The sequence below is a fragment of the Globicephala melas genome, chromosome 6 (assembly GCF_963455315.2).
Source record: "Globicephala melas chromosome 6, mGloMel1.2, whole genome shotgun sequence".
NCBI lineage: Eukaryota > Metazoa > Chordata > Mammalia > Artiodactyla > Delphinidae > Globicephala > Globicephala melas.
The window spans coordinates 24,474,397-24,498,470 of record NC_083319.1 but is presented as its reverse complement, the minus strand read 5'-3'; the positions used below and the strand labels follow the sequence as shown (position 1 = coordinate 24,498,470).

The 24,074-nt window shown below is 42.2% G+C and overlaps 1 protein-coding gene across 2 annotated transcripts in view; it reads right to left on the bottom strand.

The window, feature by feature from the left end:
* TMEM245 (transmembrane protein 245) overlaps positions 1 to 18,801 on the bottom strand; it is a 104,450-nt gene extending 85,649 nt beyond the window's left edge. For both annotated transcript variants that reach the window (XM_060300652.2, XM_030859075.3), the window contains exons 1-3: positions 18,194 to 18,801; positions 8,531 to 8,648; positions 6,896 to 6,997 (exon numbers count right to left, since the gene is read on the bottom strand). In XM_060300652.2, coding sequence (XP_060156635.1) covers positions 6,896 to 6,997; positions 8,531 to 8,648; positions 18,194 to 18,787 — 814 coding nt within the window. In that variant the 5' untranslated portion in view covers positions 18,788 to 18,801. The remainder of the gene's footprint in view (positions 1 to 6,895; positions 6,998 to 8,530; positions 8,649 to 18,193) is intronic.
* Positions 18,802 to 24,074: the final 5,273 nt, after the last annotated feature.

Sequence of the window (24,074 nt, the reverse complement as noted above, 5' to 3'; positions counted from 1 at the left end):
AAACTACGCAATATCATCCTAGTTAATACACAAATGACTCAGCAAATTTTTCGAATGCCTGAAACTTCACAAAGGAACGAAAGGAATAGCACACAGAAAAAATCAACAGAGTATTTGAAAATTACGGATATAAGATTTGGCAACTGCTCTTACTCATCAAACAGATATGTACTTGAATGACTTTTGTCTAGTGATATCTTTCTGCACTTCAAAAATCCCAAGGGTTTGGGCAGAGAGATGATCAACTAGACAGAAGAATGCCAGGACCCGGAATCTAGGCAGACTCATGGTACTGGGAAAAAAGCCCCACCTAAAAATAGGCACATAGACAAGGGAACATAATCTTGGGAGCCAAGAACTATAAACAAAGAAAGGAAAGAGCATCCATGGTTTCAAGAGTCAATCTACCCAGGGAAAGGGCCAGTATTTTTTTTTTTTTTCCTGGTACGCGGGCCTCTCACTGTTGTGGCCTCTCCCGTTGCAGAGCACAGGCTCCGGACGCGCAGGCTCAGCGGCCATGGCTCACGGGCCCAGCCGCTCCCACGGCATGTGGGATCTTCCCAGACCGGGGCACGAACCCGTGTCCCCTGCATCGGCAGGCGGACTCTCAACCACTGCGCCACCAGGGAAGCCCGGGCCAGTATTAACTGGAGGGCCAAACAGCAGGAATCCACACATGTCCAAATAAGCAGACCACTGACATTAGCAGCCTAGCACCAGGGGACAGAAACTCATACTCTGGTATAAGAAATAGATCACATGTTCAGATAATATCTGTTGATGCGGCTAAATCGACAATGGGCAAAATAATTTTTTTTTAATAATAGAGGGAAACATATTTTGAAGCCAGTCTAGATAAGGAGATACTTGATCTACTTTGTTCTCTTTCACAGGGACAGTTGAAGTTACCAGGAACACACCCAAAGATGCTTATTGGAAGGAGGCCCTTTACATCAAATAAAATCTCCCCAGCATGTAAAGTTCCCTTTGAAGAAGGCTTCTGTTTCCATTACTAATGTGGAAAATACATCTCCTCCTCAACAGCTTCTAGTATCACTTCACTGTACTACTGGTCAGTAACAGGGGTTTGGATATGGACCACTAGGAGTTTCTCTAGGTCTATTTAACTGACAGCAGCAGAATTGGGGAATGACAGACAAGCAGTAAGAAATTTACTTTGCGCTTTTTCTTCCTCCAATTTGGGCTTAACTGGACCAAACTTGTTCATTCATATCACATGCTGTCCCAAACAATTAAGACAAGATGAAGCCTTCCTCACCAAGATATTTCTGGTCACTCATAAACAATTACCAATGTTAAGAGGATCAGGCCCAGGTGTAATTGCCTGTACTTCTCATCCTGGGTGTCCTGGCTATTAAAGATACACCTGACATTTGTTTGCCTAGCTTTAGAAGAAGCACTTCTCATACTCATAGTAAATGGCTCTCTGAGCCTAAGTTCCTTCACCTGTAAAACAAGTATAATACTAATCTCACTGGTATACTATGAAAATTAAATGAGATAGCATGTTTTAAGAGTCCTACAAGGCCTCACGCATAGGGGAGACTAACAATACTTATGTTCCTCCTTTCTCACAGGCCCGGGGAACACACCAAAGCTGGATTCCAGGTTTCTGCCAAGTTAAGACTTCTGGGGCCCGGGAGGCAGAGACGCTGGGTGCTGTGCCTGTGGTAAGCCACCAGGGCCAACATGAAGACTGAAGGAGCTGACAACTACAACTGAGTGCAAGACAGATCCGCAGGGCTTCCCTGGTGGCGCAGGGGTTAAGAATCCGCCTGCCAGTGCAGGGGACACGGTTCAATCCCTGGTCTGGGAAGATCCCACATGCCGCGGAGCAGTTAAGCCCGTGAGCCACAACTACTGAGCCTGAGCTCTAGAGCCCACAAGCCACAGCTACTGAGCCCATGCACCACAGCTACTGAAGCCTGTGCACCCAGAGCCCGTGCTCCGCAACAAGAGAAGCCACCACAGTGAGAAGCCCGCGCACCGCAACAAAGAGTAGTAGCCCCTGCTCACCGCAACTAGAAAAAGCCCACGTGCAGCAACAAAGACCCAGCACAGCCAGAAACAATAAATAAAATAAATTTATTTTTTAAAAAAAGACACATCAGCAGTCGATACTTTTTCAGGATGGCTGATGCTTGTCAAAGAGCCTGGTGAAAGGAAAGAACACTGGACGTAGGTTAGAGTCAAGGACGTAGGCTTAAATTTTAGCTCCACCAGTCACCCATGGGATTGTGGGCAAATCAGTTAACCTGTTATTAAATGTCTTCATCTGCAAAACGGAGAAATCTACTTTACAAGGTTGTGGGGGGAATGTTTTGTTTGTGGATTAAAAAAGATAGTACACTTAAAAGCATGGTAGACACTTAACATTTTTCCCTACATTAACTTGAGGTTCCAGGAAACACCAAGGAAGAGTTCCTAAGGTCTAAGAACTGAGTAAGGTCCCTGGGTTCAGAAAGAACCACTGAAACTAACTCAGCAATGATACATAAGAAGAGTTTTCTGGATCTAGGAACTAAACAAATTCATGCTTTGAAGTATGATGACATCCAAAGGATTAATTCTGTGCATCCAGCAAACCACAGATTGTAAAACAGCAAAAGATTCAAAGTTCAGAAGACATAGAGAAAGATGCCTACACAAGTGACTAGGTTACAAGAGCAGTCCTACAATGGGACAGTGGAGGTGACAAGGAAGGAATAAATGCACACAATGCCATGGCAGTACACTGAAGCATTCCCGTGCCTAACTATATTACAGTGACATCTACAGGAGGGAACTGACTATAAAAAAGGGAAAGGTTGTCCCAATATGGCTTGAGTTCTGATGCCTAAAAGAAACAAGGTACTAGGGGCAACAGGAAAAAAATATTCAGAAATTCAGAAAAAAAAAATGGTTAAACAAATTTATTTTATGATGAGGATTATCTACACTAGAAGTCCATAAAACGATTCTAAATCAAGAAAAGCCTATTCTGAAGTAGGCTGGAATAGGAGTAAACAAAACAAGGAAAACCAACATTTCCAAATCTGCTCTCAACATTTATTCTGTGTCTCTATGACTTCCTTTCTTGTAATAGTCTGGAATACAAATACCAGAAATCTGGGTTGCATGCCAACACACCACTATTCTGGGCTTATGGGGAATAATAATCAAACACAGCCTTCTTTTTTCCCAAGCTCAATACTTGGTCTTAGAACTCCTGTCCTCACGGCTCCCTAGGCTGCCATCACCAGCTGACTAGAATTTATACCCAAGAGAAAATCCATCTGAAACCCCTGGGTTAGACCTACTTTATTCGTATACTTGCAGTAAAGTACTTACTTAGCCCCGGACAAAAGCAGTCAAAAGGACAAAACTGTCCTCAAAATATTAAAAACAGAACTACCATATGATCCAGCCAATTCCATTTTAGGATATATATCTGAAGAAAACAAGAACACTAACTCGAAAAGACATATGTACCCCCATGTTCACTGTAGCATTACTTACAATAGCCAAGATACAGAAACACCCTAAGGGTCCACTGACGGATGATTAAAGAAAATGTGGTGTGTGTGTGTGTGTATACATACACACACATACATATATATATACACATACACACACACACAGGAATATTATTCAGCCATAAAAAACAATGAAGTCTTGTCACTTGCAGCAACATGGTGGACCTCAAGGGTATTATGCTAAGTAAAAAGGGTCAGAGAAAGACAAATACTGTATGATCTCACTTATATGTGGAATCTTAAAACAAACAGCAGCTCAAAGATACAGAGAACAGACGGGGGGCTGCCAGAACTGGTGGTGGGGGTGGGATAAATGAGTGAAGGGAGTCAAAGGCACAAACTTCCGGTTATAAAATAAACAAGTCCCAGGGATGTAATGTGCAGCATGGTAAGCTATTGTTAATAACACTTTATTGTAGACTTGAAAGTTGTTAAGAGAGTAGGTCTTAAGAGTTCTCATCACAAGAAGAAAGTTTTTTGGTAACTGTGTAAGGTGACAGATGTTAACTAGACTTATTGTGGTGATATATACAAACATGGAACCATTATGTTGTACACCTGAAACTAATATAATGATATATGTCAAATATACCTCAATTGAAAAAAAGAAAAAAAAGAGAGAGAGAGAGAAATGCCAGAAGAAAAAAAAAAAGGAGAAAACTGTCCTGGGGTGAGGGGTGAAGGATAAGCAGAGCTGTCTGAACCGCTACTATTAAGGGAAAGGGGAAAAAAAAGAGACAAAGCTTATCAGAGGAACAAGTGGAAACCACCAAGCTTTCTACAGTAGTTGCCAAAACAGGAAGTTTACTTCTACTGGTTCAATATATAACCACACAGTCTAACAGATTGTGACCAGAAAGAGAGGCTGAGCAAAGAAAACTTAGAAAGACAGCAAAATATAAAATAAAATATTTTTTATTTTCTACTCTCAGAGAGATAAGTAATTAAAGTTTCTTTGTTTCAGATAGTTATTATAAAATTCTAAACAAATATTTATGAATAAAAGATGTCTTGGGGCTCCCCTGGTGGTGCAGTGGTTGAGAGGCCGCCTGCCGATGCAGGGGACACGGGTTCGTGCCCCGGTCCGGGAAGATCCCACATGCCGCAGAGCGGCTGGGCCCGTGAGCCATGGCCGCTGAGCCCGCGCGTCCGGAGCCTGTGCTCCGCAACGGGAGAGGCCACAACAGTGAGAGCCCCGCGTACCGCAAAAAAAAAAAAAAAAAAAAAAAGTCTTACAATTGTCAGACACTACTCATCTACCAAATAAAATAATAAACAAACAGCAACTTAATTTAAAAAAACTTCTGTAACGTAGCTATACACATACACGGAAGTGCCACAAATAGCCTTGTGATTAGCATGAAAAGGAGATGTGAAAAATAACATTGCAGAAGTATATTCATGGACATAGAAAGGTGCTCGTGACATAATTAAGTTTAAAATGCAGTTTACAAAACAATTTCACTATGATCCAGTTTTCTTGTGTCTTAAAAAGTCCAAAGGCATAAAAGTCATTAGTTAACATTTTGGTATAATCTGTGGGCAGTGGGATTTTTAATGATTTTTCTTTTCTTCTTTTTGTTTCTATTTTCTAACTTAACTGTAACACACTGGTATTTGAGAACTTTTTTTTTCCTCTAAAAAAATCTGCTGCAATTAGTAATTTGCTCTTGTAGTTTATGTATAACTATCAGAAAGAAGCAAGGGACAAATGTCAATTACTGTGGAAACTGTGTGCTGTTCAAACCTACCTCTCTGCTCACAGCCATTTCCACATGGCTGGCTAACTAGAAGTCCAGTCTGATGATCTCAGAACAGTGACGATATCTGCCCCTGCACCCCACCCCACCACAAACCCCGTACAACTCATTAGAAACCTGTATGTTTAACAAAGCGCTCTGGATAAAGGCCACGTGCAACCAGGGTACCTCAAAAACAATCTTTAAAAAAAAAAGATTATTTTAAAAGGTTAAAATAATCTTTTAAAGAATAATCTTTAAAATAATCTTTTAAAGAAGACTAATCTTTATTCAACATTGTAGTGGAAGTTTCAGCCAGAGCAATCAGGCAAGATAAGAAATAAAAGCACCCAGATTAGAAAGTAAGAAAACTATCTCCATTTGCAGAGACATGATCTTATATATGCAAAATCCTAAAGAAGTTACAGAAACTATCAAAGCTATTAAACAAATTCAGCAAAGTTGCAGGATACAAGATCTACAGGGGTAAATATTCATGACTTTGGATTTGGCAATGGTTTGTTAGGTGGGACACAACACATGGAAATTAAACAAAATACTTCTGATTAACCAATGTATCAAAGAAGAAATCAAAAGAGAAATCAAACAGTATATGATCCAAAGAAAATGGAAACACAACATATCAAAATCTATGGGAAGGGGCTTCCCTGGTGGCACAGTGGTTGGGAGTCCTCCTGCTAATGCAGGGGACATGGGTTCGAGCCCTGGTCTGGGAAGATCCCACATGCTGCGGAGCAACTAGGCCCGTGAGCCACAACTACTGAGCCTGCGCATCTGGAGCCTGTGCTCCGCAACAAGAGAGGCCGCGACAGTGAGAGGCCCGCGCACCGCGATGCAGAGTGGCCCCTGCTTGCCACACTAGAGAAAGCCCTCGCACAGAAACGAAGACCCAACACAGCCAAAAATAAATAAATAAACAAATATGGGGTTTAAAAAACAAAAAACAAAAAACCTATGGGATACAAAAGCACTTCTAAGAGGGCAGTTTATAGCAATAAATACCTTCATTAAGAAAAAAGAAAGATCTCAAATGAATAACCTAACTTTATGTAGCTGCTTAATGGGCACAGCACTTTCCTTTACGGTGATGAAGATGTCTTGGAACTAGATGGAAGTAATGGTTGCACAACACTGTGAATGTACTAAATGCCACTTTAAAATGGTTAATGGGGGCTTCCCTGGTGGCACAGTGGTTGAGAGTCTGCCTGCCGATGCAGGGGACACGGGTTCGTGCCCCAGTCTGGGAGGATCCCACATGCCGCGGAGTGGCTGGGCCCATGAGCCATGGCCGCTGAGCCTGCACGTCCGGAGCCTGTGCTCCGCAACGGGAGAGGCCACAACAGTGAGAGGCCCGAGTACCGCAAAAAAAAAAAAAAAAAGGTTAATGATTAATTTTATGTTATATGAATTAAACCTCAATTTAAAATGCAAAAAAGGGGGTGGAAATGGTCTAACCATCTAAAATATTTGAAAGAAATTTATTTTCTGTTCAGAAAATACCACCAATTTAAAGCAGTTCATCATAGTATGTTTTTTAAATAAAGTTATTCTCCCAAATACTTCTTAAGAGTAATATTAATAGAATGCAGTATTTCTTACCAGAAGACTCTTTTCCATTCTGTTTTTCATAGAGGGTGCCCACAGACATCAGGAAAACAATAACCAGGAATACTGGAATTCTCCATGAGCCAGCCAAGGATGCTGCAAATTATTAAGAATTAACATTTTTAGTGAAATAAAAATCTAGCACTTGTCTTTAAAAGACTCAGTTTAGTAGACTGACAGAACAATCTGGCAAATATGTTAATAACAAAATTGTTTCACAGGGAAAAAATTTTTTAAAAGGCAATTGAAACCTCAATTCAGGGCTCCTCTCAGGAAGTCCAGCCCTGCTCTCAGAGGCCCTGGTCTAAAGGATTGGGTATGTGCCAGCTTACCTTTAAGAGGCTTGTATCACCTGAAGAATCAAGTCCATTCTAAAGCACAGCCAGTGTTGAAGACCATCAACCCCCCTGTTTAACCCCCGAATGACCTGCATCAGGCACAGAACTTTAAGTCATAGTGCCTGACTTGATTTCCCGGAAATACCACTGGGTGTGAACTCTACCTCTCAAGAAAGGGTGGAATGGCCCACAAGAGCACGGCAAAAAGCTTTAATGTATCCTCAGTGTACAGAGCAAAAATGCTAACAAGTGGCCAAGGATCAAAAGCCTTTGCATTTCCCTGAGTTGGTCTACAGCCTTACGAACATACCTGCCTGCCTCCCTCCTCTACTCTACCTTCCCCAAATTCGAAATGAGTCCCATCAGACATTAGGGGATCTTGTTGAGAAACTCCTTTAGCATTCCAAGTCAGCAGAGCTAGAGAGTAATGCTTTGTTCCATAACAGACTCTAAGCAAAGACACACTTTCAACCAACTCTGGTTTTTATTTTATTTTTAACAATAAGTAGCTCTAAAAACTACTACTAATAGGCTACCTACTGCTCTAGGTTACTGAATTTTGTTTTTAAATTAGAACTTGATGTTTCCATATAGTTAAGACTTGGAGGTAAATGAGTCCCTGAAAAATCACTCTACAACATCCTGGCAGCCACTCAGCTAACAGTGAAGAGTCTCAAATAACGGAGAACTCATTACTCTGAGCAGCTCTGACACTGATCTCCTTATGTTGAACAGAGACTTGTCTCTCTGAAGCTGCTCGTTGCTCTGACATCTCTCCCAAATGGCTACAGAGATCTGTTTAAACCACTCTTTCACAATCCTTCAAATACCTGAAACCAGCTTCCGTATTTGCTGTCTTCCTCACCTCTACCTCCTCCCCACCCCTGCAGCCCCAGTGCCCTTCTCTTATGGAGAGTAAACATCTCTGGTTCCCTTAAGAGTTTCTCTCCCATGATTTTGAGCACCTCTTATCATCCTTGACTGCTTAGCTATATCCTCCCTGAGTAAGACACTCAGAAAGAGCCATGAAAGTTCAAGTGTGCTCTACTTTATAAGATATATTTATTTTTAAAAGACCTTTTTGAAAATGAACATTCCATATAATTAAAAGTAGACATTTGAAAGTACAATATTTTCATTCAAGATTAATGAAAGATTAAGGCAGAATATTTTGAAGGATTATTTTAAAGAATTTTAAACGCAACACATAAAACTTCAAAAAATTCACTTTGATTCACACGGTCAGCCTCCGCTGACCTTAAGCTAGACTTTCTTAGAAAAAGGGACCCACCTAAATGAAAAAGCAATATAATCCAGACAGGAATTGACACTGCTCTCAAGTAGCGTTCAGTGCTTGCATTCCACTTGAATGAAACCGTCAACACATAGCCAACTACCAAGGTCCAGATCTTAAATAAATGAAATATAGACACAGTTGTAAAATACACATGTAATAAACATACAATTATACAAAACTTGCAAGCATCTACATGGCATGAGAGCTGTGGATACAACACAGATGACGGTTGGTGGTGCTAAAAGGAGTGTGCATACGTTTTCCTCCTCTGCTTAGATAAATCAAGTTTGGAAATAAACAGGTTTGAAATCCCATGCAGCGATATTATTTAAATATCTTTAACAAAAAAATACATAAATATAGTTTTAATTTAAGATATGTTAAAGTTCAAAAACTATTATATGCATAAAGATACGATAAAATATTCAATTTTTAAGCCATGGATTTAAATTAAGCGCTTCACCTTGTGGAATTCTTAAAGTTTTCTCTGTAGATTAATATTTACAAAAGAAAAGAAAAAACAAGAGCGAATTCCCTGGTGGTGCAGTGGCTAGGACTCCGTGCTTCCACTGCCAGGGGCCCAGGTTCCATCCCTGGTCAGGGAACTAAGATCCCGCAAGCCGGTGTTACTATGAAAAGAATTTTTTAAAAGCTAAAAAGAAGGCAGCCAGCTGAAGTGTGACCCTGCTGAAATAATCTTGGTAACAGATGGTTAGAGTCCAGAGTTATACTCAGTTGAAGAAGTGTAGCTGAAAAAAATATTACCAGAGGAAGAAACAGCGAGACTTGAGAACAGAAGAACCAGCCAGGGTCCCCCTCCTCAGTTTTCCCTACAGTAAAACTAAATGACTCTACTAATCACAAAGCATCATACACAGAAACTCTCTAATAACCTCATATTTTAATAGAACATACACAAAAGATGGAAAGAATACATAACCTAGAACAAATGTGAGCACCAAGAATTTATTAAAACAACCTGAACCTTGAAAACGAATAGGCAAATTAAAACAAAAAAAGGACTTTATGCTGTAATTCAGAGAGTGAAGAAAAAGGAACTGATATGGTTACTACAAAAGCCAGGAAAAAACTACCTCCTACTTTATTTTGATCATATCTTCAAAATACTCTTCGGTGGGCTTCCCTGGTGGCGCAGTGGTTGAGAGTCCGCCTGCCGATGCAGGGGACACGGGTTCGTGCCCCGGTCCGGGAAGATCCCACATGCCGCGGAGCGGCTGGGCCCGTGAGCCATGGCCGCTGAGCCTGCACGTCCGGAGCCTGTGCTCCGCAACGGGAGAGGCCACAACAGTGAGAGGCCCGCGTACCGCAGGAAAAAAAAAAAAAATACTCTTCGGGTCTTAAAAATGTTTATAGCTTCAGACCTGAGAATTCAGCTTTGGGACCTTACTAAATAATGATAAATTCTGAAAAAGGGTTAAAAATAAAGAAGCTCATCATAGACTAATTTAGAACACTGAAAAGTTGATAACCTAAAAGTTCAATAACTGGGAAGTGGTTAGCTCTGGATGAGTCACTCAGTAAAATGTTATGCAATCATTAAAACAGGCTTTTTTAAACAAAGACTATATAACTTAAAATATTCCTAAGATATTATTAAGGAAAAAGCAAAATTAAAAAACACATGTGACATGAATATATCTACTGTATGGTGGAGGAGGGGGAGGAAATGTACTAAAAAGTTGTATTTAGGTGATAAGATTTTGTTTTCCCCTTTTCCTTTTCTCTATATTTTCCAAATTGCCTTTAATGAGCACTAGTTCTTTTATAATGAAAAGGATATTAAAATATTTTTCTTCAAGCAACTAATAAGATGAAATATTAAAGAGATCTTAAGCCCCAGATATATGAGCACATGGGAAGTGAGACTACAGCTGCTTCCAAAAAGTTCAAGCTTGTAGGACCATACACATTTAACCCTGGGAATTTAGAGAATTTGAGATATGACTGTAGAGCTCAGAACAAAATCTGAGTGTAGTAACAGTACACTTATGTAACACTTTGCCTTGTTCTAATACTTTAAATACATGAACTCATTTAATCCTCATAACCACAGGAAAAAAGTACCATTATCACTCCCATTTTAGAGATGAAAGGAACTGATACTTCAGAGAGGTGACTTGCACAAGGTCACACAGCTAAAAAGTGACAGAGTTGGGAAAGATGGGTTCAAGGCCTCTGGGGCAGCGGACTTAGCCTTGGACAGGCAGTGAGACGGGAGGAAAATCCAGGTAGAAAGACAGCCAAGGCCAAAAAGCTTTGAAAGGATACCACCCAATCAGTATCTTAAAGATGGAAGAGAAATCAGTCAGAAGTCTCTCTTCTAGAACCCTGTCCTCCTGCCTCCAGGGGACATGGGTTCAATCCCTGGTCGGGGAACTAAGATCCCACACGCTGCAGGGCAACTAAGCCCACGCACCTCAACTAGAGAGAGAAAACCTGCACGCCACAACTAGAGAGAAGCCCGTGCACCACAACGAAAGATCCTGCATGCCACAACGAAGATCCCACATGCTGCAACTAAGACCCGATACAGCCAAAAAATAAAACATAAATAAATACTATTTTTTAAAAAAGCAAAAAAAAAGAAGTGACAGAGTCAGGATTAGAACCCAGGAACCTGGCTCCAGAATCTGCTTTCTTAACAATAAGGAGAATAAAGGGTAGTGCCAGAAAAATAAAGAGGAAAAGCTGCTCCAGTATTCACAAGGGAAAATAAAAACAGTTGATTCTGATGACTACAAACTGCTGAAATTTAAAAAGAAAATGATCCTCAGCAAGTGGATGGTCTTCAGCAGTATGCTACACAGGGGTAAGCAGCCCTGCCTTATTAAACATGTAGTCAGTAATTTAGATGAAAGACTAGAAGGCATATTAGCCGAACTTGTAGATTACACAAAATTGGGAATAGTCAATATAAATGATTCAAAAAGATATCCTGAAATTAGAACAATGGGCTAATCAAATAAGATTAAATTTAACAGAGAGAAATGCAAAGTTCTGCTTTTAGGTTCAAAACTCATCTATACGAGTATAGAATGGGAAGAGGATAGCCGGTCAGAAATGTAACTGGCATGAATGCCTATTAATAAAAGTACAATACATCAGGGAAAGTGATTGTTTCAGTGACTTACACTATCAAACCACAGTGGCAATAAAATTCAGACTGGGAAAGGAAATGGAAATCACAACACAGGAGACACAGATACAGCTGGGGGAAAAAACTGTTCAGCTTAGGAAAGAGAAGGAAATAAGATTTGATAGCTATCTTCAAATAGCTGGGGAAATGTCATCTGAGAGAGGAACAGACTTAATTATCTGTGGTTCTGAGGGCAGAAATAATAGGTGGAAATTAGGAAGCAACATATTTCAGCTTTATATAATAAATTTTTCTAATAAACTATAGACGTCTAAAAAGGGAATGAGCTACCATCGCTAAAAGTCTGAGCAAAAGCTGACTGGAAGTCAGGCATGACAAAGTAGGAGAGTGTGCCCTCAAGTGAGAAGCTGAACTAGAGGATCACAGAAGGATATACTTTCAGATTTTAAGCCTATGATACTTTTCAACCAATCTTCAAGAAGTTTTTGTTTCTTATCTGTATTCATAAGGAACGAGTATCACTCGCAAAGAGAGGAAAAAAATGAGAGACTGCATACTTCAGATTTTTTCAAAGAAACTCATGATCTAAAGAGAGGTATGTGTTTTCACCCAGTAAACCTGAAACTCACAGATAACCTCATTTCAGTTTAAAATAGCAACTTATTAAATATACTCCCCAACTCCACTTCTACAAATTTGGTTTACAGAAGAACTACACACTGTGCAGATATAAAAATGTTCATTGTGGCAGTTTAAAATATTAAACAAACAAATTAAATATAACAAATTATATGTCATTTTATAGGAGACTGTTTAAATTATGGATCTCCAAAAATGAAATAATTATTCAGACTTTCAAAAGTGTGATAAATAACTTTCTTCAATGACACAGTGTAAATTTATGCATATGCACATTTATAATGGAGAAAATATACTCACCAAAATGTTAAAAAATATTGTCTCTGAATGGTTGGATTTCAGGGGGTAAGTCGCATCTTTACACTTCAAGTACTGAATTTTCTTCTAAGAGTAGTAGTATCTTTATAAATAGTAAATGTCTTTACTTAAAAAAAAAACTTTTGACTTTTTTTCAGTATTTTCAAGAGTTTCCTCAGAAAAAATTCACAGAATATTATTAGTTGAAAAAGTATGGCCATTTATAAAAACACTTTAAAGTTTCTATTAAACCATAATGATTTTACAGTTACCAATGTTTAAAAATGTTTATCAGATACTAATACAAATTCAGTGCTAAAATAATTTGGTAGGAACACTTTCTAAAAGGCATCCAGAAAAAAAAACTTTAGACTACGCTACTATTAAAAAGAAAGAAGTATATCTGAAAGTACTATCAAGGAAAGATATCCACAATACAATGATAATGAAAGAGCAATGATAAAAGAAAATTTTATATATATATATATATATATAAAATTTTTGTTTTAAAAAACAAAACCCCTATACTTTATACATTCACACAAGTGTAGAAATAAATTTAGAAGGCTATTCACCAAACAGTTAACAACAGTAACATCTACACAGTGGGAAGAGAAAAGAGACAATTCACTTTTACCATATAAACTTACATGCTTATTAAATTTTTTTATATATATAACAAGCATGTTTCACTTGAGTCAATATTTTAAATCGCTAAATATTCTTTAACTTAATGAAAATAAGGATGTGTACATTCAAATTTCATACATAATTTCCAGTATGGATTCCTATAAGTGTGCCTTTATGAGAGCTTTTTATTTCTGTCTCTCTCTGAGAAAACCTGTTCAAGTATGAATTTTCTTCCAGGAATAAATCAATGAGCCACAGTTTAAACAGAAGAAGGCATACTTTCCCAAACTATGTTCTTCAGAGCAATGTGTCTGATCTTTTCAAAATATACATTCAATACTCATTTTAAAGCATCAATGTGTGCTAGATACTTAAGACTGTCCATAAAAACTGGCAACATTTATTTAGCACTACAAGTAAAGCATATTAATAATCACATTTTCCTTTCATTTGACTTATTAACCACATATACTTTTCTGATTAAATAAGATACTAAATGCATAAAACATAAGTAGACTTTGCCCTATAGACTATGTCTTTGTTTTATTTATTGTCATCTGGGTATTAACTGGAAAAGCAACTTGGCTTGCTTCTATTGCATGATTTTGCAGAACAGTTTCCTAAGTCTTTTACAGAGAGAATAAAACTACTTATTTCTTCCCAACTTAAGGAGCCACAGCCCTCATCAGCTACTGCTTCGGGTACTTCATTCTCCTTTAAAACTTCATTCTCCGGCTTCCCTGGTTGCGCAGTGGTTGAGAGTCCGCCTGCCGATGCAGGGGACACGGGTTCGTGCCCCGGTCCGGGAAGATCCCACATGCCGCGGTGCGGCTAGGCCCGTGAGCCATGGCCGCTGAGCCTGCGCATCCGGAGCCTGTGCTCCGCAACGGGAGAGGCCACAACAGTGAGAGGCCCACGTACCGCAAAAAAAAAAACTTCATTCTCCTTTATTCTAATTTGAAAACTTTCATGGTGTGGCAACTTAAGAGTCAAGACTCTTTTATAATCAGTCTTTAACTGAGAAAGAACCTAAGTACCGGAAACTTTCCTCCTTACTGTTGCCAAGCAAGTAAAACATCCCAGGAGTAGGCCTGGCCGGCTGGCTAATGTGCATTTCCCAAGAGCCTTGCTGGCAGTACTACCAAACTCTGGGGATCTATCTGTAAAACTGAATATCCAGGAACCTTAGAAATCATCCAAGCTAACCCCACACTTCACGCAACTAGAGTTGAGTAGCCCAGAGACGGGCCCTGGTCTGTCCAAGGTCACAAAGCAAGCTACTAACAGAGCTCAGTTTAGAATTTACACTCTTATCTTTCAGCCACTGTTCCTTCCACTTCATGCTTCTTTATAAAGTAAAATGGAAACAATGTGATCAGAGACCATGGAGAAAACAAATCTATTACTACTGCAAAAACTGTAAATGTCTTCAAAACGTTCTAACAAGTCTGAACTAAAGGAGAGAGGAAGACCCAAAACACTCCCAGCAAAGAAAAATGGTGGAGCAGGAAGGCTAGATTTTTAGATTTATCTTGACAGCTCTACACCAAGGAAAGATGCCAAGGACCCTAAGGACTGACTTATATGTGAGGTTGCTGCAACAGATGATTTTTTTTAAGTGTTTAGACATCACTAAGTCAGCACAATATTCTAATATATTTGAAACTGTTTTTAAAAATTGCTCACATCATGGATGGTTACTCTTTCACTTGCAAGCAGGATGGAGAATTAGCAGAAAAGAGCTAGGAGACTGAAGGAACCCCAAAGTGAGGTGAACAGGACCTGAACTGGAAGGATAAACTGGTAACAAAGGAAAACACAGGTAGTAAAGACATTACAAAGGAAAACGGGATAGGACTTGGAAATAACAGATACAAGGATAAGAGAGATGACTAAGCTTTCTAGATGACTAGAATCCAGGGGCCTTTGGGGGAATATGTGTGGTTAGTCCAATCCTAATATTCTTCTATTTTTTTTCCTGAAAACTAAAATCAATTTATACTATAAATAAATAAACACAATGTATTGGGGGAAAGCTTTTAAAAATCTTTGTTGAAGGTTCTGATGACAAAGGGCCTTCAACTGCTGACAGGTCCGTTGAGTATCATTCACTGACAGAATGAACAGATCAATCTCTCAATCTCACCTGAGAAATTCCTCGCTCCTACTTCACATGACTGTTGTGAGAATGAAATAACACACATGAAAGTGCCTACCAGTACATGGTAGATGCTCAAAAGCTGGATCTTAAATGCATGAATTGTCAGCTCTCCAAAACATAGATTTCCTTAAATTCACTTTTCTCTCTACCTCCCCCAGCCATACCTCTCAGCGGCAGCAGGCTCCAATTTACAGGTTGTTTAGAAAGCGTAAGGACTCTTTTTCTATGACAGGCAGCCCTTCTTGGGCTCACAAAACCAAACCAGCTGGGAACTATGACAGAAAAGTTATAGAGAGGGCGCCCTACCCAGTCATATGACCTTTCACTTCTTGTCAGGCCTTAATCAGCGCTCCTGACTGAGCAGTGAGCCCTCCCTGTCTCCGCTTCCCAGGTACACTTTTAGCTCACCTCCATCCAACCACCCGCTCCTGAAAACTGCTTCAAGAAAACACAGCCGCAAGCTTCTCTCCAACTCAGATCAACCTCAATTTAGGCTCCCTACTCACTTCTAATTAACTCATACTGTGTCTTTTATAATGGGGTTTTTTACCCCTTCCTCCCTTGCCCCCATCGCTTTAGGCAAACAGCTGAGTTTCAAGCCTTTTCAAAATTATTAATTGGCTTGACCTTCCTTCCCCTCTTCTAACCTAATCAATCTTGGCCCTTACTTCTCTTCTGCTCATCCACAACCCATTCAAGGGTATGTAAATAAACTACAGGGAAGGGGGGTTTATCTTCAGTAAAAAGATATTCATAGCTCTATACACGGAGCGGCAGGCACTTTTTCACATTTATTCACTTCCTCGTCTCTTTCCACTATCTGAGAGGGACTGGCAGAAATGCCCCAGTTTCTGCTAATCATGGCAATTTACCCATGTATTCAATTCTTACTTTACTATGAAAATACAGTGTTCATATATGCTAGGGCTTTCTTTCCTAATTTCCTACAGTTTGGTGGATATGTTACTTGGTCTTGCCTACGGTAATTACAGTAAACTGCATTATCAACAGTCAAAGATGTTAGCAGAATCTAGAAATATGTCTGAATTTGACTAGATTGAATCTCTTGAGGACAGGAATCAAGTTATAGTAATCTTTATATTTCTTAACAGCATAGAGTACTCTGCCTTCTATGTAAGCGGCATTCAGTCCACTTAACTGAACTGTGAAACAACAGGTAAAGGAGAAATAACATGGAACTGGGACTCCATAAAGTGAACCCTGGGTTTGTTCAAAGTCTGAGTGACTTTGGGACCGTCACATTCTCCGGATCTCAGAAACCTCTCCTGAAGAGCACCAGGCAAGGAGGCAAGAAAGAGTAGGATCACTTCCACCTGATAGTCTGCCAAGCCTCAGGAGGTGAAAGAGGGTGCTTCCACATCCCTCCCTCCTACCACAACTGAAATAACCAGGCCTCTTGGAGGCCAAGGATTCTGTCTGATAACTTCGCAGTTACACACACAAGCAGCATCCCCAAATTATGGATGAGGTGCTCCCCAATACCCTGCAATACCCTGCTGGCCCATAATTGGTGGGTAATGAACATTTATCTGTGTGTCTGTCATCTCCATCAGAATATGCTCACATATGATTATATGTACCTTGAACACAGAGCCTGCACCTTACTCCATTTAAAGCCCTCACAAAGTCCAGTACCTAACAATATACTCAATCAACTTTTAACTTGAACTGAGAGGTTGTATGGATAGAGCAAAAGCAGACAGGAGTTCTGGAATCAATCACCAACTCTACCAATAACCTCAGGCAAGTCAAAACCTTGCTTGACAGATAAAGGGAATTATTTTGCAACTTGACATAAAGGTGCATTGCACACTGACAAAAGTGAATACATTTATTTTTAAATGGTACTGCTTACTGATGAAATAGCATTCTTATGCATTAAACATCCACTTGTTTTTAACAGTCCCCAGTGAAATATTTGGATCATTAACTGATCTACAATCTGGTCTGAGTTAGGAAATGTGTCAGTAGATTATGCTTGAAATCCCTTCCAACTCTCAAGCTCCGTGATTTTCTAAGAATAAGCTCAGATGATCCAAGAATCACAAATATACCTTTCCTTCACCCAGTCTGCCTAAGTAATCCAGGCGGGAGGATAATGTTGCACAGCAGTCCCTGCACAATGTAAGCAGTTCCCAAGAATAGACTGTGGTGAGAAAGAGGCCCACGAGGCTCAGCAACCAGGTAGGTGCCTGGCACAAAGTACATTGAAATCACCTGAACTGAGAGGCAGCTCTGAACTATTAAGAAAGATTTGTTCTAGGACTTGAGAAATTTGCGTCAACCAGTGCCCTCTTTGTGCCCAACTAGCCCTAGCCTGGTAAGAAGTCACCTCTCCTATCTGTAGGATGACAGGTTGGATTAGAATCTCTAAGGTCCCTTCCAGGAAAGTCCCACGTGAGCAGAACTAAGATGCTGGAGGACCCACTCTCCCTGACCAGGAGTAAATTCATGTCCACCTACCGATGCACTGAAGCCCCTACCTGCAAAGCGGAACGGCGATTCCTCACAGGGCACACGCCCCGCTAAGTGGTTCCGTTAGGACGGGGGCGGGGAACGGGGAGACTGTTTCAAACCACACCCGCACTTTGGAAGGAAGTGAGCCAAGTTCCTAGGGTGCACGGGAAGGAAGGCTGAGACGGACACTGCCTGCGACGCAGGTCTGGATCTCTGGCCGCCCCTGCATCGTGCGGAGGGGTTGGCAGGATCGCACCCCAGCGAGCTGCGGGTGTGGTGAGGGGCACTGCGCGCTCGCCGGGACCGCCCAGGGCCCGGGCCGAGGCTCACTCACCCACAGGCTGCTGAAGTAGTCCAGCCCGCGGCAGATGAACGCGCCGGCGTGCGCCAGCAGCACCTGCACGCCCAGGTAGCTGCCCAGGCTGTAGAGGCCATAGAGAAGCGGGCCGCCGGCGCCGAGCAGCAGCAGCAGGCGGCGGCGGCGCAGCGCCTGCTCTCCCAGGGCCTCCACGCCGTAGTCTGCGAAGCAGATCGGCAGCAGCAGCGCGGCCAGCACGATGGGCGTGTGCGCGCGGTGCAGGCGCTGCAGCCAGTGGCGGCCCAGCCGCGTCAGCGAGCTCTTGAAGGGGTGCAGGAAGGTGCCGCACAGCACGGCCCACAGCAGCGGCCGCAGGAAAGCCTCCAGGATAAAGTAGACGAGTACGGCGGCGCCGCAGCACAGGCACACGAACAGCACGGCCCCGGTGTTGTAGAAGGCCTGCTTGATGGGCTTGTCGAAGCGCAGCGCCAGCGCCGCCGTCCGCGGGGTCTCCCCGCAGCCGCTGCCGCTGCCGCTGCTGCCCGGCCCGACCGCACGCTGAACCCGCGGCGCCCGGCCCGGGGAGCCCCGCGGACTGGGCGGCTCTTCAGGGGAACCGTCGTCGGCCATGGTACCCTGCCGCCGCCGCCGCTGCCGAGAGGCGGTACTGGGATGCCCGGCGAGAGGCACGGGCGAGAGGCAGGGCGGGCGGCCCGCGGCATTGTGGAAGTCGTAGTTCCTAGCTGGCCATTGAACGCTTACAGGACCTTTGGGGAACTACAACTCCCAGAGAGCGTAGAGAGCGCTCCTTCGCCCTCGGGCTCCCTTCGTTCATTGGTCCCTGAGGAATCCAGGTAACAGGTTTCTGGGCTCAGCATCCTAGAAGAGGCAAAAAACAAACAAACAAGCCAAACTCCTCCTTCGCATCAATTAAAGTGTTATAATAGTCACAAACTGGGAGGAAAAATGTCAGATAATCTTCCCGAAAAACACCCTGAACTGTCATTAAAAACAACCCAAAACAAAACAAACGAAAAAAGCAACACGCCTCACCCACTGGTTAACGCCAATTTTGGGGGAGGCGGAATCCCCAAAGAGGCACGATGTTAACAGATTGAAAACCCAGGCTGCACATTAGAATCCGTGGGGGAGTACTTATGAAAGACCGATCACCAGATTCTATTTTATTGATTTATTTAATAAACACTTAAAGTGTGTGCTCTGGTGTGCTTGGCAGGATTTTAAATAGCGATTACCATATGGCAGACCCTGTTATAAATGTCTCATCCCCATTAACTCATTTGATCCTTAGAACAACCCTACAAGGAAGGCGGTGTTATTATCCCCACTTTACAAAGAGGAAAACTGAGGCACAGAGAAGTTAAGTACCTTGCCAAGGTACACAGCTAGTAAGTGGCAGAGGCAGGATTCAAACTCAGAATCTGGCTCCTAAGTCTATTCTTACGTACTATGTTAATTAATTGGTCTGACAAGGGATCCTTTTAGCATATTTTTTAAAGCTCTTCAGAAGACTCTTAGGCGCAGCTACTGGAACTAAGAGAAATGAAGGCTGAAGCACCAGAAACTCACTAGACTTACATTTATATGGCCTAACGCAAGGCTGGGTTCCTATAGGATTTTGCTCACCCCTCTATGATTGTACTTACTACACTACAGTCAAAGTCAGAGATTCTCATGGGTTTGCTTCATTTCTGTGTCCGCAGCACCTGACACAGCATGGGCCATTCATAGTACAAGTTCAGTGTTTGCTGAGCAAGTGAATGGATGATTTGCTATCCTTTCAAAAAAACTTGTTTGTGCTCCCTATGAGAAATAGTGTTGAAACACTGGGGATGTTTCTGCTATGTATTCCTATGGTTGAGAGCAGAGAAAAAATACTGGGATGTAGGACCTACAAACAGAATTTGAGAGAAGTACACACAGTCTACTCAAATCTCTAGCTTACAGGACATATGCTTTTAGGCATCACCTCCAAAATGCAAGGCTACTTGGGTTTTCTTCTTTGGTCCCACACAGCAACTCACTCCAAAAACCTCAGGGAAGAACAGCCTCCATGGGCATCCAGGATACAGTGGAGGTGAAATAGATTCAGAGGAGTGAATCAAGCTGACCCTGGGACCACACTGCCTTTGGCCTTCCTGTTGCATGAACCAATGAATTTCCAACCATTTAAGCCAGTTTCAGTTCAGTTTTACATTTCTTGCAACAGAAAGATTTCTGGCTGATAAAACGATAACATCTACATCACTGGTTGCTGTGAGAATGAAACAGAAGAGTGTGTCTAAAGCAGCAGCACAGTACCTGGGACATGGTAAAAAATCTGATAGTGGCTCTCAGGGTAACTCTTCGTTTTGTCCTAGAGAAGCCAGGAGGCATCTCTTAAACATCAGTCAATGTCCACAAACTCCCAAGGTATCAAGATAACAGCCCCAGAGGTAAAACAAACACAGGTGGGGAGAGGATTCTCCAGGGCTTTGTGTTTATCTTAGAGTGTTTACTTTAAACAAGGTCCAGTGCTTACAGTGGAGTGTGTACATCACATATAGAGCAGTATGTACAGTGCAGGAGAAGCCATGTGAAAATGTAATCAAACAACGTGCATTCAGATTCCAAATCTGAGTTACCGCTCTCTTTTACTAAGCCCGTAGAAGACATTGCTAATCAACCACTCAACTCTTTCTCACTGAGCCTAGACACAGCCTCAAAATCCTTCTCAGCAAAGCATTCTAGGGAACCACTACCAACTCCACAAAGTAAGCACCCAAGAGGAAACGTATTTGCCTTTTCTACACTTAACTAACCATCCAGCGTCTGAAACTAGATAAAATTGGCAGACTAAGAACATAAATAACTGGTTTAGAAGAAAAGAGTTTGGGAAGCTAAGGTTAGTATGAATGTGAACAGTTACTAAGAGATTTTTTTCTTACATCTCAATGGCTGAAGAACAAATGATGTAAACAAGTCTGATTCCATCAGGCCCTGCCTGACTCCCTAACTACTCCTACTTCTCTCTCCTATTCCTGCACTAGGACACATGCCCCCACTTACAGCACGGGTCCTGCCAGTTCACTGAGTGGAGTATCGCCTTTCCTGCCTCCAGGCTCCTGTTCATCCAGTCTAGGTTCCTGTCTTTCTGGTTTGTACCATTCAGCTATAGCTAACATTCCAAACCATGTCAATAAGGACAATTTTACCAATTCGTAAAAAGGTCAGTGAAAAAATTATCAAATTGATTCAACCAACCCAGCTGAGACCCATGTACCCAGGAAAAGACCAGATGAGTGAAAGAAAGCTGGGCAGTTCTTTTGGGGAAAACACACACACAAAATTCCCCTTTAAAAAAAAGGTCTGCGGGGCTTCCCTGGTGGCGCAGTGGTTGAGAGTCCGCCTGCCGATGCAGGGGACATGGGTTCGTGCCCCGGTCCGGGAGGATCCTACATGCCGCGGAGCGGCTGGGCCCATGAGCCATGGCTGCTGAGCCTGCGCGTCGGGAGCCTGTGCTCCGCAACCGGAAAGGCCACAACAGTGAGAGGCCCGCGTACCGCAAAAAAAAAAAAAAAAAAAAAAAAGTCTGCAGCCAAAATAGCTCCCCCTTTCTCTTCTAGGGTGGGAGGAAGTTTGGTAGGGGGGACTGGCATCTGCAAGCTGATTTTGTAATTAACACTTATTACCAAAAGCCAGAACTGCCTGTCCAAAAAGTGGCTGGCCGTAAATGTCCTTTCCCGGTAGCTCCTCATCTTCATAGACGTGATTCGTCTGGAACGCTTTATCTGGAGCTGTTGAAGTGTGACAGTTAGGGATCAGGATTTGGGATTCCCAGCCCACCCCTTCCTTGGCTCTACTCCCAACAACACACTCCAACTAAAGCTGAGGCTATGCAGCGTATAAACAACCAGCCTTCTGCTGCAAGTCAGAGCAAGACTGAGAACCAGGAGATGGTGGATGCATTTCACATTAGCCAGACGAATCACTCTCTATGTATAACTAAACTCTCTTCATTTGAGAATCAAGTCCTGATGGGTTTGAATCCTAAGCATTACTTGTTTGTACACTCTTGGTACCACACTGATGTCACTGCAGCCTCTAGCTGGTCCCTGTGTCTGCCCTCTTGCTGCGCTCTCTACAGCGCAGCCAGCGTGATCTTTCTAAAGTACAGTCTGATCCTTTCAAAGCCTCCTCACTTTGTGGGAAGGTTCCAAACTCTTTGCTATGACCTCCAAGGTCCTCTGTGATGGGGCCATGCTCACCCTACCTCACTCTTCCCACTCTCTGCCTCATCCTTTATCCTCCAGCAGTTGGGTGGCCCCCAAAGATATCCAGGTCCTAATCCCTAGAACCTGTGAAGGAGGTTACCTTACTTGTACTTTGCAGATATGATGAAGTTAAGGATTTTGATGTGGGGAGATTATCCTGGATTATATGGATGGGGGCTAAATGCAATCCCAAGTATCTATATCAGAGGGAGGGAGGGAGATTAGACTACAGAAGAGGAGAGCAATCTGACCTCTCTGACCACAGAGGCAGACACTGGAGCCATGAGACCACGGGCCAAGAAATAGCCACAGCTACCAGAAGGTGGAAAAGCCAAGGAAGGATTCTCTCCCCAGGAGTTCCCAGAACAAACCGGCCCTGCCCACACCATGATTGTAGCTCCATGTGATTCAGTTCAGACCTCTGGCCTCCAGAACTGCAAGGGAATACATTTCTGTTGTTTTAAGCCACTAAATTTACGGTAATTTGTTACAGCAGCAATAGGAAACTAATACAAACCCTGTCAAATGACAGCAGTTCCCAAACACATCCTGCTGGCCTTTCTTCTGGGGTTGCTCTCCCCTTTCTTGGAGATGCCTCTCCACATCCTTTGCCTGCTTTGCTCCTATTCCTTCTTTAAGATTCAGCCTCAGTACTACCACCTGCTTTCACCTGGTTGCCCCAGGCTGGGTGAGGATCCCTACTCCAGGTTTGCACCACACCTGAGCATTTCTTTACACTGCAGTCACCAAAAAGTATTATCATGATATTTAGGTATCTGACTCCCCAAGTAGGCTATGAGCCTCTTAGGGGCAGAAATCAAGAGCTGTTCTTCCTAGAGTCCTCCATGAGTAGCTTCTAGCATAAGGACTGGTACATAAGAGTCCTCGATAAGTATTCATTGAATGAATGAATGAACGAACAAGTGGTTAAAGCTTCTTGACCTCCTGGATGCAAGTAACTTTCATGTCCACTTTACTTCAGCAGTCTCTTCTCACAGCTCATACCCTGGCCCTTGCACCTGGGACTGAGCCCTAAGAAACTTCCAACTCAAACATTAGCCAGGGTCAGGTCGGACAGCTGGGCTACCCACTGAGAATGCTGCAAGATAAATACCACAGCAAACACCTAGGATACCAAAAAATAACAAAATACTTGTTTGGGGGGTGGGGTGAGGATTAGAGCCTATAATGCAGAATGTGGTAATAACTAACTCTTTCTTAACATGACATTCCTTGAATTTCTCAACCTAGTCCCAGTTTCTCAACCAGTTCAGCTACTGCATTCCACAATTTCCATACCACCTTGAGGATTCATAAGCCTTTACAACTAAACCAACTGTTCTTAACATATAATATGATTTAGTTACCAGTAAGGCCTATAATTGAAATTCTTAGAGCTAGTTATGCACTATTCGCCAATTAATACACTTTACATGGGATTACAGGCCTCCATTTACTATTTGATAAAGGTACTGAGCTGAAGCTATAAATAAAGATTCCTTTTGCAAATTGTTTCTCTGCAGGGATTTTTACCTGACTACTGCAACATGATTTTCTTCTTTGTCAGAATGACAGGCTGTCATCTTCTCCAAGGTTTACAACTTCAGGGAGACTGTACTGATGAAAGGGTGTAAAACAAACAA